The 15,201-nt window shown below is 44.0% G+C and overlaps 1 protein-coding gene across 1 annotated transcript in view; it reads right to left on the reverse strand.

Moving 5' to 3' along the window:
* Positions 1 to 283: 283 nt before the first annotated feature.
* LOC146809855 (cytosolic phospholipase A2 gamma-like) overlaps positions 284 to 15,201 on the reverse strand; it is a 596,102-nt gene continuing 581,184 nt past the window's right edge. Inside the window, exon 16 of the mRNA XM_085616717.1 lies at positions 284 to 1,572. Coding sequence (XP_085472843.1) covers positions 1,418 to 1,572 — 155 coding nt within the window. The 3' untranslated portion in view covers positions 284 to 1,417. The remainder of the gene's footprint in view (positions 1,573 to 15,201) is intronic.

A 15,201-nucleotide genomic window follows, 5' to 3' on the forward strand; every position in this document is an offset into this window, starting at 1 on the left:
ATTAAGGATGGAATATGTGTCATAATTAATTAAGTTATAAAACTATATGTCATACATGTATAATTTATTATGACAGCATATGTATATATCTCACGGCATTGGTATATTTCTCCACCACTTTCCCCTGGTTATAAATTGAATAATCCAAAGGAGCCTGTCTTAGAATGTTCAGATAAATGTCAATTGTTTCAGTTGTGGAGAGTGGATGAGCCTATGTTTCTAAGGCTCTGTGCTTACCTTTCTCTGAGCCTCTATAGATGCTGCCTGAATTCTTATTGATTTGCTGCATATTCTGGACTTTGACTATTTCCCAGATTTTGGTCATGCTGCTAATTCCATTATGACTGTTCAACTCTTAATTGATTGCTATTTGAAATGCTGTTATTAATCTTATCTTTACTTTAGGGGGCTAGTTTCCTAATATATTCTTGTGGACAGCACCATCCCAGATCCTGCATAGATTATTTATCTCTATCTTATCAAATCACACTGAGATAGTGTAAACAACAGTAATGCACTAATGATGGCTGCGTTCTTTTGCCCTATTGATAACAACACGCATAACATTTAGCATGAATTTTGGGAATATTGTGTGTACTAATTATGTTAATCTTCCTAGCACTAATTTTATATAAACTCCCTAGGACAAATTCTGGCACAGATGTCAGTGAAGCTTGGTCAGCTGCTTTTAACAGCATGTCATAAAACTACCAGCAGGTGCCAGACAGGGGCCCAAAGATGAATTGACAATCTTTGACACACATTATCCGCACATCACAGCACTACTGATTATTGATGCTACCTAGCATTTGCCAAGGGATCCTCCTCAAGAGCAAGCGAATAGCATTCTCTAGTTTAAAAACTTTCAAGTAAGCATAATGCAAACATTGTTAGGCATTCATTGCAGAAATAATGGTCTTACTACCAGTAATAGGCTAAGCAGCATCTACAGGAACCAAGATTGGCAGAATCTCCTTGCTTAATTGGTGTGTACAAATCTATCATTTGATGGCAATCTCCTTTTCATGGCCTTTTCTGAAACCTCTCACTTGGTAGGCAATATATTCAAAAAGCATGCTTTAAGATGACCTCTTTAGCCCTGCTATTTTGTTTAATTTCTCTCAATGAGGCTTGTCCAGCCATCTGGAGGCCATTTTCTTTAACTACCCTATTGTCATGAAGTACTGCAATAAAGTTCTTCAGTATATGATGCTGGATTAAATAGCCAAAGCTAGGAGAACACACATAGTGAAACATGTAAATAGTAACACCTAAAGGCTAACAGGGACATTCATTGTGGGATTTGAAATCTGTGTACAGCAAAGCAAATACAACTGCAGTGACAAACATCTATAATCACTGAAAATGTGTATGCAGTTTGGCAGACAGTTTGGGGTCTCTCAGCCCATGGGTTATTCTATTGTTTTTTGACCAATTGCAGAATCTTTTCCCTTATTTTGTCGGCTGAGATTCTGATGTTCTCACGTGCATATCCCCTGAGGGCATCAATTTCCTCTTTCAAATACTGGTTTCGGGCAACTATAAACTGGGCTGTGAGCACTTTCACACCACCTGTGAACCAGGATAGAAATAAAAACGTGTTATTATTAACATACTATTGACTTCATCACTCAAACAGCTGAGTCCTTTCCTGCCAATTTTTATGAACACATGAATAAAATTGCATTGATATCTAAAGTTATGCAAATAGATGGAAATCTGAACCTGGCAATGTAACACCATTAGCATATAGATAGTACAACCAGGGCAATTTACCATGATTAAATGATGTTCCCTCATACGATTACATGACTGTGATGAGTTAACCTCATTTCCAAAATAATGTTTCAGAAATCTTGAAAGTCAGACAGGGCTATTCACAGGTAGCATATATCTGTGGGAAATTTACACATGTTCACTCTTATATTTTTGAGGCACTTTACTGCTTTTGGCTATTTACAAATTCTAAATAAAAAGTTGCTCTAAATTGTAGACTACACTCCTTGAAAAAGAGAGTATAACCAAATGTAGGAGTATAAATTACTACTGCCAAATACAAAACAGTATAAGCCCAGCACCACTCATGACCAACCACTGATACTGCAACACCCACCCATAGAAAGTAATGGTTTAGAGAGGTACTTTTAAAAAACAACCCCATAGGAAATATTAGTTATCAATGTAAATAAATATGATTTAATGTTAAAAAAAATCTAAAAATAATGAATATTTTTTATTGAATTAATAAATAGTTGAACAACACTCAAAAACAAATAAACTATGTTTAATTAATTTAATGCATCACTTTTAATGATTAATCAATGCATTTCTTTTTGCCTGTAAGAATCACATTTTTCATTCAAACTTCACAAAAATTATTTTAATTTAATATATTTAAATTAATTAAAGATTGCATTACAAACTAAGTTAATCATGCTCTAGTGTTTTTTGTGTTCTACCGCTTTGTATCAGGAAAGCATTTGACAAAACCCCATTGACACACACCTGTGCCTTGGGATAATGCCCATATAGACGACATGAAGCATAGACCAAAGCCCAGGAGCCTCAGTACATCCCTTAGAAAATCCCTGTCAAGTAAGTCAAAAGCCGTTTTAAATTCACTAAAAGGTAAAGCACAGGGACACGCCAGTCAAGCAAAGGGCCTAGTACTGTGCCGAGGAAATAAAGCTACATTGCCTTAAGTAAATCAGTGTAGATATGACTTTAAGGAGTCTATTAGCCAGAATCACAGCATATAGTTTTAGGGGGAAGTCCAGCCTTGTGCAGGACCCCTATTGCTGCCAACCACAGCTCCTCTGGGTAGCACCTTTTTGCTATAGCCACGTTGAATATAGTCAGCATATGGGGCATGAGTGACTTCCAAAATTTTAGATAATATTCCATTGGGAACCCATCAGGAGCTGGTGTCTTTCCAGTACTCATATCTCTGAGGGCTTTTCTAACTCTTCTAGCATGATGTGTCGACCTATCCAATGCCAATAAAGTAGGCAACAGTAAATCCATGATCGGGGCACAGGCACCTCGCCCGTGGTTCTCACCTATTTCGGGCAAATACCCCATAGAAACAGATGCAATCTCCCTGTTACCTGTGACTCTGCCCTGGGACGGGTCCACCGCGCCCGGGATCATGAACGCTACTGTGCCATAGGCTGCCAATCAGTAAATAAGTTTGCTGGATTTGACCCCCCACCCGTAAACTTGACTTTAGGATGTAATCCAGTATTGACACTTCTTGTTACGGTACAACTGCCTCAGCGATGCCCTGTCAATCTCCACTTGGTGGGTCTTGTTTCCTTCATCCCCCTTTTTCTCTCTCTATGCAAGCAATGTGGGTCTCCAGCTCTGCTCTCTGGTGTTGAGTCTGCTTGTCCCTCACTCTGAAGTGGGACTGTGCATGTATACCTTAACGACCGCCAATAGGGTCCAGGGTGAACTCACAGATCCGTAGCTCACGGTCAAGAAATGCACTCAACTCCTGCAACAGGACGTTTGTAGCCTCACTGTTTGTCAAGCGCCACACAAGCCCCAAGATTTGGCGTTGCTTGGGCCTCCCCAACCCTTGACCACAAATGGGGAGTTTTCTGAAATCACCCTAGGCAGGATATGAGCCCCCGTCGTGTGGAGCAGGTCAGTGGCAGGCATGACAAAGAGGCCTTTGCCTGAACTTGTTTTATGTGCAGCCAAAGTGTGGGTATATTTCTACCCCATCCCAGTCACTCTTAAGAAGTCCCTGCACGGGGGAATCACCATGTTGAAATCTTTCCCTACAACTGCAAGTCACTGGGGAGCCCACTCAATAAAGACCCAACTGTGTTGAGAGTAGGCCCTGACAACTGGGTGGGGGAAATATATACAATCATCAGGTTAGACGCTTCCTTTACGTTCACCCCTTCAACTGTCACAAATCTACCCTGTGTGCCTGGCACACTGCAGGGAATCACCTGAGGTAGTCATTTGTGTAGTAGAATAGCCACTCCACAAGAGCCCCTGGAGTATCCTGCATGAAATACTTCCTCATAACTGTACCTGGCCAGGCACGGGCAACTAGTACCTAGTAAGTGTGCTTCCTGCAATAATAGGATATCTGGCGCAAGACGCTTTGGAAACCTCAATACTGCTCCATGGATAATGTGATCATTCAGTCCATTGAAATTCCATGGTCTTAAGGGCAACATTACAGGGTGCAACTAGATGACTCAAGTGGTATGTCCGAACAAAGAACTGTTTAGGTTTTATGAAAGCTTTTTCAGCGAAACTCTCCCCCAAATTATGTTTTTCAAATTCATCTTTTTTTTAAATCTGAGTAATGAAATCCTCTCCAAAATCATACTTAAACAGACAGTAAAAATCTGTAAATCTAAGAAAGCTTGAGTTCCCTTCAAAACTTGTAGAAGATGGTCAATCTGAGATACATGATACTTTATTTAGGTCCATAGTGAGGTTGGAGGCACTTAATCTAAATCCGAGGCATTCAATTCTCTCTTGAAGTCAGTATCTCAGTTTTAGGATATCAGAGACTATTAAATCAAGGACGCATTGAAAAATGACTAAAGTATTGCATATGTCAGGGGTCAAACATTTGCAATTTGCAGAGATATGGTATGTACCCACTTTTTACATGGGGCGGTTGCAATGACACAGGAAAGAGGTCTTGGTGGAAAAAACTGTGATGCGAAAGACTTCTGGGCTATACTGGGGAAAAGTCTAGTGGCATTGCTGAAAGAGCAAATATGGACACCGACATTTCAAATGTCAGAAGGCTTAGCGCTTCTGCCACCTTGGGTGTTTCCACAATAAACAGAGCCACGCCCATTGCACTTGTGCTCAGTATTCAAAACCTATGCAATGAGAAGAACACGTACGGAATTAACTGCAGCCAGGTAACGAGCTTCAGTAGTTGAGCCTCTGTGGAGCAATGTTTGACCCATTTGGAGCAGGTGGAAATTTCCAGAGTTGAGAGCAAGACAAAATACCTTGTAGGAGACTTTATGATGCGTCTCTTGTTTGTTTAAAAATGCCAGCATCATTTGTGAATATTCAGGATCTTCCTGTTACGCTTCCTATGCAAAATTCCCGAAATTACTCCATTACACCACTTCACGTGGTTATATGCCACTCGAGCAATTGGGAAATTTCATGGTAAAAATATGCTGCAAATGCACAGGAATAGCAGAACAAGAGTAGCTGTTGTTCACAGCGCTTTTATTTAATGTGACCTCACGCCATTAATTGATGCAAGGGCATATTTCACTCAAAATGCCAGATTTTAATTTCACATAATTATGCATAATTTCATGTAATTTTTCTGTATTTTCATGGAATAATGGAATAAAGCAAATTGTCCACATTTTACACCCCTACATTGAATCCTTTGTTCGAGAGATTTATGCTTAATTGTTTTGTCAAGGAGAACAATAATATTTTCAGGGACTCTTTTGTGCCAGACATATTTATGCTTAATTATCTTGTCAAGGAGAAAAGCGTTCCTCTCTGCCAGTGTAACTGACTGATGAAGGTCAAGCTTTTAATGTGCACATGAATTAATTGAAAAGAAACTACAACACAAATGAAGCTAAGCAATTATCAGAGGATATATACATTTGTAATATAGAACTAAGGGCATCATTGCAATGCGGCTGTCAGTGGCGATCCCTCCGACAAACAGTCCTTCGGGCCAGCCACTGCATTACGATGTATGCGGTCAGACTGCAGCCTTCACCGGGATCTACTGATTCTGTCGGGGTCGGCTTTTGGAATCATGATCCTGAATGGAGGCGGTGCCTGCTCAGTCACCACCGTCAGGATAACGACATCCCTTTCCATATGCCTGTGTTCTTGGCTGTCCCACCACCATGAAAAAGCACACAGAAATTAATTTTGGGTACCAAAGCAGGGTCCCGGTGGGCCACTGCTAAGAGGCCAAGTGTCACATGTGGTACCCCCAAATTATCCATTCACAGTGTGCCAAGCACGATCTGGTTTAAGGATGTTTGTAAACCACCAATACAGTGTTGGCCGATCACATGCCCATGGTGATGGCGGTCAGACGCTCGGCCGACCGCCATCGTAATGTGCCCCTAAATTTGGTGGGAGTCTTGCCTAATGCCCAGCTAGATGGCTACTAAGCATGAAGAGTGAAACATAAGGTCACACAAGGGCCCACAGATCACCAAAGTGTGTTTTATTTAAATACTTGAATTTCTTTCAGAATATGAGACTGAACTAACGATCTGGCTAGTTTGTACTGAAAGACACATGTGACTTCCCAAAAACTTTTGACCTGATTACTATGTTGGTCAAAAAGCCTCCAACCAACAGTTGGATTCTCCTACACCGTGGTGCAACCCATCCTCCTGACTTGTTTGGGAATATTTCCAACAGACCGATTATGATGCTCACGGTCGGAAGGGGAACCATTCAGTCATTCCGAATCGGTTCCGACCGGCATTCGTAGAGTCCGAGTCTGTCGGAGCCAATTCATACAGCTCAATGGACCAACCGATTACAATGTCAGACTCCAACAGCCTCCAAAACGGACTTCTTTGGGTTCCCTAGCAGCCCCCTCCCTCCTGAGTCTTCCGGTTTGGTGTTGAGGGGTATCCAAGGAACCTCCCTGTAAAACCATGCACAGTGTGGCAGGCACCATGGGGTGCCTGTGAGAGGGTGCAAGGTTTTCCGCAGACTCCCATTTTCCCCTAAGGAGCCTATGTTGTCAGTCGGAACGCAGGCTCCCATTGAAGTCAATGGGAGTCCTTCCGAACGGTGTTCGGACGTATCATAATCGGTCGGTTGGAACTGCCGTCCGCGAGTTGGTTGGAACCAAATCTGACAAGGAGTCGGACAGTTAAGTTTCTGACTGAAATCGTAATCAGACCCTTTGTGTTGCATTACATTAGTTGCATTCAGGGATGGAGCAACTGCAACCACGTTTGAAGACCACATGCCTTCTGGGGACCCAATGCAGTCCTGTGCTCTTCACTGCCAAAGAGATCATGGTCTCTCTGGTGGGTCACCTGATTTTGGCTTCCAGTTGCTGGATTTACACACGGCTCAACACCTGGGTCCTGGCACCCAACCTCTAACACCTGCTTCACCGTCATTGTTTGGCCTACCATGCCTGATCAGCTCTTCTCTCCTCTAGACGGCTGACACTTTTTTTGTCAGCTCACCCTTTTAGTTAATTTAGTGAAAGAGGCCTTGCAGTCCACGAATCTGATTTTCCTTGAGTACTGCATTTTACCTATTCAGCAGCTCACATAACCAAATCTAACCTTGGCCCCACACCTCCTTTTTCCATTGGTTCTTATAATGTTTGCTAGTTAGTGCCTTAATACCCACCAGGTGGTACATCTCAATACTGCTCTATACATCTCTGGTCAATATACCTCTATCATATATACCTCTATCAATCTCTGGACATCAATGTATCCATAATAAATGTAAAGTGTATGAGGTAAACTCAAGAATAGTAAACTATTTATATATAGACAGTAATAACCATTTCCGAGGTCACTTGATGGGTTTGTACACAAAATAGTACTCCTCTTCATTCAAACTAAAGCTAGATTGGAATGTGCTCTAATCTCATTACTGTTTCTGCGGCCAAACTACTACATGCATAATCAGGTTGTACAAACCTAACTTTATCTGATGTGTGATCTCAATTTTTTCTGAAGTGTAATATGAAATGAGCCACCCAATTGTACCAGTGATATCCAAAGGTCACAATACCGTATACAATCCAGTTTGCTGTCTCTTACAAGAATAAGATCTTTCTCAGTTATAGTGCTGATGAATAACTTGGTTACCTTGCAACGCAGAGCTGACTCATTTCATAACTGTGGATTGACTGGAAAAAGCAAAGGCAGGTGCAAACCTTGCAGACAAACAATCTAATCTTCAAAGATATCTAAGTATAGATCATTACTGATGAAAAAGATGAGGGGCCCGATTCACAGAACTAACTTAAGACAAAATCCTAAACTTACTACCATTTTCGTATTCACAGAAGGCACTTACTCATTTTGATATTCACAGAAGACACTTACTCACTTCGGTATTCACAGAAGTTAGGAGTCCTAACTTTAGGACTCCTAAATGCCTTCTGTGAATACCGAAAGCCTTAAAATTAGGATTTTTCTCATTTTAGGAGTCCTAAAGTTAGGACTCCTAACTTTACTACTACTAAACTGAGAAAAATCCTAATTTTAAGGCTTTAGGTATTCACAGAAGGTATTTAGGAGTCCTAAAGTTAGGAGTCCTAACTTTACTACTACTAAATTGAGAAAAATCCAAATTTTAAGACTTTCGGTATTCACAGAAGGCATTTAGGAGTCCTAAAGTTAGGAGTCCTAACTATACTACTACTAAACTGAGAAAAATCCTAATTTTAAAGCTTTCGGTATTCACAGAAGGCATTCAGGAGTCCTAAAGTTAGGAGTCCTAACTATACTACTACTAAACTGAGAAAAATCCTAATTTTAAGTCTTTCGATATTCACAGAAGGCATTTAGGAGTCCTAAAGTTAGGACTTCTAACTTCTGTGAATACCGAAATGAGTAAGGGCCCGATTCACAGAACTAACTTAAGACAAAATCCTAAACTTACTACCATTTTGGTATTCACAGAAGGCACTTACTCATTTTGGTATTCACAGAAGGCACTTACTCATTTCGGTATTCACAGAAGTCAGGGGTCCTAACTTTAGGACTCCTAAATGCCTTCTGTGAATACCAAAAGTCTTAAAATTAGGATTTTTCTTAGTTTAGTAGTAGTATAGTTAGGACTCTTAACTTTAGGACTCCTAAATGCCTTCTGTGAATACCAAAAGTCTTAAAATTAGGGTTTTTCTCAGTTTAGTAGTAGTATAGTTAGGACTCCTAACTTTAGGATTCCTAAAGCCTTCTGTGAATACCGAAAGCCTTAAAAGTAGGATTTTTCTCAATTTAGTAGTAGTAAAGTTAGGACTCCTAACTTTAGGACTCCTAAATGCCTTCTGTGAATACCGAAAGCCTTAAAATTAGGATTTTTCTTAGTTTAGTAGTAGTAAAGTTAGGAGTCCTAACTTTAGGACTCCTAAACTGAGAAAAATCCTAATTTTAAGACTTTTGGTATTCACAGAAGGCATTTAGGAGTCCTAAAGTTAGGACTCCTAACTTCTGTGAATACCGAAGTGAGTAAGTGTGTTCTGTGAATACCAAAATGAGTAAGTGCCTTCTGTGAATACGAAAATGGTAGTAAGTTCAGGATTTTGTCTTAAGTTAGTTCTGTGAATCGGGCCCTAAGGGCCTTCTGTGAATACCAAAATGAGTAAGTCCCTACTGTGAATACCAAAATGGTAGTAAGTTTAGGAATTTGTCTTAAATTAGTTCTGTGAATCGGGCCCGAGCACTCCACAGAACAAAATATAAGAAGGTGGGACAAAAACATAATAAGCATAGCCCACTGTTCCCAGTCTACCCCGTGAAACCAAAATGTGACAGCGACTCAAATATGGACTTGATCATACAAAGGCTAACCGGTCTACATGATCTTGCTCAGAGTCCAAAGATTAGCACTGACATTATGCAACTAAAGACATCAGAGAGCTAACTTTAAGAGTCTCAGACACGGAGACTAGAATGAGCTTCATCCAAGACAAGATCAATGTCATTAAAGAAAAGAATGCAAATTTCATCTCAAAAGGGCATGAAATTGAAAAGGACATGAATTGAATTGGAAATGGAAAATAAAAATAAAGAAAAAGAAGAAAAAATCTTCAAAGTGTTGTGCTTCATCAAGGTTGTGAAGACAAAGCCAATTGATGTTTTAAATACATTGAGGAATGACTACCTCATCCCTGGGAAAGTGAACAAATAGAAATGTTTCTGAGAAACTCTCCCAAGATAACCTACGAGCCTTAAAATTCTCTTCAGCATTATATTTCAGGAAATTGTATTAGAAACACATGATAAATCCTCAATCAAAAAATAAATCTCCAAAACATTTCCCCGAACTAAGATTGGAATTGTGCAAGAATATGTTAAGGAAACCGAAATCTACAGAGAAGACTTTCTGGCTTTCAGGAAAAGACTAAGAGACCATCCCCTTTTCCTTCATTGGGCCTGCAAAATTCAAGATCACATGCAATGGTAAACCCAGATTTTTCCGCTTTCCAGCAAACCTACAAATGTTTATATCCAACATTTCCCAATCAGATATGTATATTTTAAATGCATACTTCTTTCATGTCTACCAGTTGGTGAGGTTTTTCGGTTCATCATTCTCTAAGAATACTATCGCTAGTAAAAAGGTCACCATTATGACTCTACTCTATAACATCGACCTTCATTTACATCCAATGTTACTGCCTAGTAGAGCTGTTTAGGAAGTTACTCCAAATGGTTTTTTTGGGTTCTTCATATCCTACTTACCCTCAGTGGTTCCTAATTGGCAAAAACACCTTCAGAATGATACACCTTAGCATCTATTTCAGCTCATATTTAACAAAATCATTTGATAGTGTACTTCAGTAGACTTATATTCAATTCACATGTATTGGACTATCCTTATTTGTCTCAGGTATTTATTGGATATCATTCCTCCCACTCTATTCAGAGCTTGTGACTTATTGGCATATTATGTTCCTTAGTTGAATGATCCTGTTATCTCACTATAATGATTTACTTATATATGGATTTATGTCCAAGTTATCCCACACATAGGGGTCCATTAGGATGTTGGGCGGTGGGACCACCGCAGAACAGGCGGTGCGGAAAAATGCCTATTTCCCCCCGCAAGCTGCGGACATCACGCCTGCCATCTTAGTATGGTCAAACCATCAAAGTGCACCCGCCACTGCGGCGGTGGGAGCCAATGGAGACTCTCCGCCGTGTGGAATGACGTCCTCCCCGCTCCACAAATTAGGATGACTCAAGCAGGGAGACGAACCGCAGCGGAGACACCACCCAACCAGAGACAGCAGAAACTCGACAGTGGAGCGCGAAAGCAGAGTCCCGGTCACGACCGCCATGTGCTGTACCTGCTACATCAACAGGAACTCATGGACCGCCGCGGATGCCGCCGCAGGTGCACAACAAAACAACACACAACACAGGGGCTGACACAGGGTCCAAATACACATCAGACACCCTAGGGGGACAGGGACACATCCACAAGGGCACCCACACATCACCCACCTGCCACAAAGTCACCCAGCTGGATCCTGGGCACACAGCTACCGCCACCATGCAGCAATGTCCCAGTCACGTTACCGCAGCGGTGAACACAATCAAATACATGTGCACAATGCAGAAGGCAGGGCCAGTGCCAGGCATGGGCAGAGCACAAAAACCACAGGGCCACACCCACTCCCACCACACACTAGCACACCCCATGAAGGCACATGCCATGTACCCCTCCTGTGCACCCCATGCACAACAACAAGCAAGGGCAATACAAACCCTGCACCACACAACAAACAATCATGGAGACACACAATGCAGGAGTGGCTGTACAAGAGCACACAACACACAGCACAGCAGCACAGGGCCAGGGAAACCCACACAACATCACACAGCACAGCACAAGGACAACAGATGCACAAGTCTGGGACACAAAGGCGGAAACAACTTGACCACAGGACTGGGCAGCACGCACAGTTGAACTGCAATGGAGCAACCATGACTGACAAACAGCACCACAACATCACACATGACCCATTGGGGAAATGCCCTAAGTGACACATTGACCCTGGACAAAGAACTGCACCACAAAGCACAGTGGCGCAAATGAAGTCATGGGGAGGCACACACACATACAAACCAAGGGGACAGCTCACACCAAAGTGAAGTGTACTGCATGTCAGTAGGGGGCATGGAAGGAGTGTACCATACACAAAGAGAGGGAGTGCAGACCCACAATGGGTAGGCAGCTGAAGCACAGATAGGGGATGGCATGACAACACACACAACATGCCACACTGGAGGCAAGAAGGCACCAAGTGACAGCAAGGCATGAGAAAACACAACCACAATGGCAGTGTTGAGCAGCAGGTCCACACAGTCCCCACAAACAGCCACCAGACACATGGATGTGCAACAAAACACAACACTGACTTGCCAGTAACACTCTCTGCATACTCACAAGTGACAAAAACAACAAGTAGGAGTCAGGCAGAACTGCAAGGACACACCAACACACTGCACAGTGCACAACTTACAACTTACACATGGGCATACAACCACATCCACGGGGATGAGCAATCAAAACAACAGGCATACAACTCCTGGGTGATACATGTGTGTAGTTGACAGTGCAGAGGCATGTACACATCAACACTCCCCTCAAACTCACCCCCTTCACACTGCAAACTACCTGGCCATCCAAGAGCACAAATGGAAAGTAAGCCATGGGACTAGAATGACAGGCCATCGCAAGATGACCACACACATACACCACTGGGCACATATATAGGAAGAACACACACAGTATGACCCTAAACAGCCTGCCTGCAATATTGTGTGCAGAAACCCACTCTGTGCTGGCAGTGCCCCCAACCTGACATGTGTACAACATAGCCAACATGAACTAAGCAAGTAAATGACTACTGCTAACCATATGCAATTGCCACCATTGCCACCACAAGTATCTGGGTCAAGAAGAACTGAAGACCCGGTCACCCCTGAAAAAAAGAGAGTAAGTGAGCCCAAAAATGGCCTATGTTGAAGTGCCACACAGACCATGTGGCACAGTAAACCATTTACACACAGCAAAATAACTTTATTCAGTATGGACACTGACAAAATAGACAACGGGAGCAACTGTCTTTATTCACATATTGCACAGATATGCACCATGAGAAGAGAAGAGCAAGGCACAAGATGCAGAGTATGTTCATAAGAAGCTGCACAGGCAGGGGGCACACAGCAGTGAACGACAAGGCCAGTGGGCATGACAAAGTGCACACTGAGTCAATGAGAAGCTGCATAGGCAGGGGGCACACAGCAGTGACCGACAAGGCCAGTGGGCAGGACAAAGTGCAGACTGAGTCCATGAGAAACTGCACAGGCATGGGGGACACAACAGTGAACGACAAGGCCAGTGGGCAGGACAAAGTGCAGACTGAGTCCATGAGAAGCTGCACAGGCAGGGGGCACACAGTAGTGAACGACAAGGCCAGTGGGCAGGACAAAGTGCAGACTGAGTCCATGAGAAGCTGCACAGGCAGGGGGCACACTGCTGTGAACGACAAGGCCAGTGGGCAGGACAAAGTGCATACTGAGTCCATGAGAAGCTGCACAGGCAGGGGGCACCCAGCAGTGAACGTCAAGGCCAGTGGGCAGGACAAAGTGCAGACTGAGTCCATGAGAGGCTGCATAGGCAGGGGGCACACAGCAGTGAACGACAAGGCCAGTGGGCAGGACAAAGTACAGACTGAGTCCATGAGATGCTGCACAGGGAATGTGTGCGACTCTACCTTTCCATGGACAGCAACACAGTCAGGTTGCAACAATGTACAATACAGGCCCACCTGTGTGAGACACAGGTGTGTGAGGGTGACTAACACTCAGACTTGGATGTCAGGCAGACTGGGGGCTGGCTGTGTCTCGGGGACTGTTGGGACACTTGACGGGGGAGAGAGTGGTACAGCTGAGGTAGAGCTATCAGTGGCTTGGCAAGCTGGAGGGCTACTTGGACCAGGTGGTGTAGTGGCACGGGAGGTAGAGTCATGCAGACAGGAGTCACGGTGTGGCTGGGAGATTGTGGAGGGGTGCCCTTCCACTTCTTGGGGATCCTAAATAGCTTGACTGACTGTGGATCAAGGGAAAGTGGTGTGGGCACAACAGGCACACTCACCACCACTGCTGCAGCAGGTGCAGGCACTGGCAGCCCCTCTGGTAATGTGCTGGACCCAGCGGAACACTTTGCCTTGCTTCTCCTCTTCACCCCTTCACCTGTTTACTAGGTGTTAGCCTTACAGTGCCCTCCGGCCCCTTCATCACTGGGCTTGGAATGGGAGTCGAGGTGGTTGGTGATACTGCCCTGGAGCCCTTCCTAGGTGTACCCTTGGCATGCATCACCTCCTTGGTGGGCCCAGACACTGTACGCTTATCTATGCGCGATGCTTTAGGGGCAGGAGAGTCCTTGGATGGGGATGCCACTGAGGCATGTGTGCCTGAGGTCGGCTGGTTTGCTAACTGTCCACTGGTGTCACCTGACGGGCTTTTCTCCCTGCGCTCTCGGGTACCTTTGTTCTTCTGTGGGGATGGTGTCTGTGACCGGGACCGCTTGGGTTGCTGCTGCAGTGCACTCCGTTTACTGTATCGTGACTTGGATGTATGTGGACCGTGGCAACTATTGTCAGACGTGGCCACTGCCCGGGGGTGGACAAAGGGACTGGAGCTGGACTGTGAGTATGTGCCTGATGCAGGGCAGATATCACTGTTGATGACAAAGCCTGGACTGTCCGGTGCAGCCCACCCACGTCGGAATGTATGCCCTCCATGAAAGCAACCACCTGGGCCAATTTCTTGTCATGGTCAATGAATACATTTAGGAGAACTGGCTGGCCTACACACAGCTGGCGCAAAAGCTCCACAGACTCAGCACTGATGGCAGCAGGGGGGACAGGGGCAGGGGCAGTGCCAGGGGTGAAGGACACTCTTACCCTCTTACCGAGGCAGACACGGGCAGCACCAGAGGAAGTGGTTGGGAGGGTGGGCACTGGCCGCTGTGTGGTGGAAGTAGATGTAGAGTCCCTGTTCCCTGTGCCCTCCAACATGGATGCATTCCCGCTGGCATAGGATGATGTGGATGATGTGGTGCTTTGCATCTCAAGCAGACTCCAGTCCCCCTCTGAGGCGCTGGTGACATCTGTGTCACTGGGCTCCTGGGCAGCTGTGGTGCTAGTTTCACCCCCACTGGTGTCTGTCTCCTGTCCCTCAGTAACCACAGGTGATGCTGCATAGGAGAGAAAGATGTAGGGTCAGGTCAGTGGCAGCAACAAAACAAACATATGCAAGCAATGCATGACAAAAGTTGACCAAATCTACATGTTGCACACCACCCTGTGCAATCAGATCATGCCAACTCACTACATAGACTCAAGCAGTGCGTGGAAACAGGATACTCGGGCATGAGTGAGCCATGTGATGACCACACAGCACAACACCCTGCTTATGGCTCAGTTCAAACAGACAC

This window comes from Triturus cristatus, chromosome 7, assembly GCF_964204655.1.
Source record: "Triturus cristatus chromosome 7, aTriCri1.1, whole genome shotgun sequence".
NCBI lineage: Eukaryota > Metazoa > Chordata > Amphibia > Caudata > Salamandridae > Triturus > Triturus cristatus.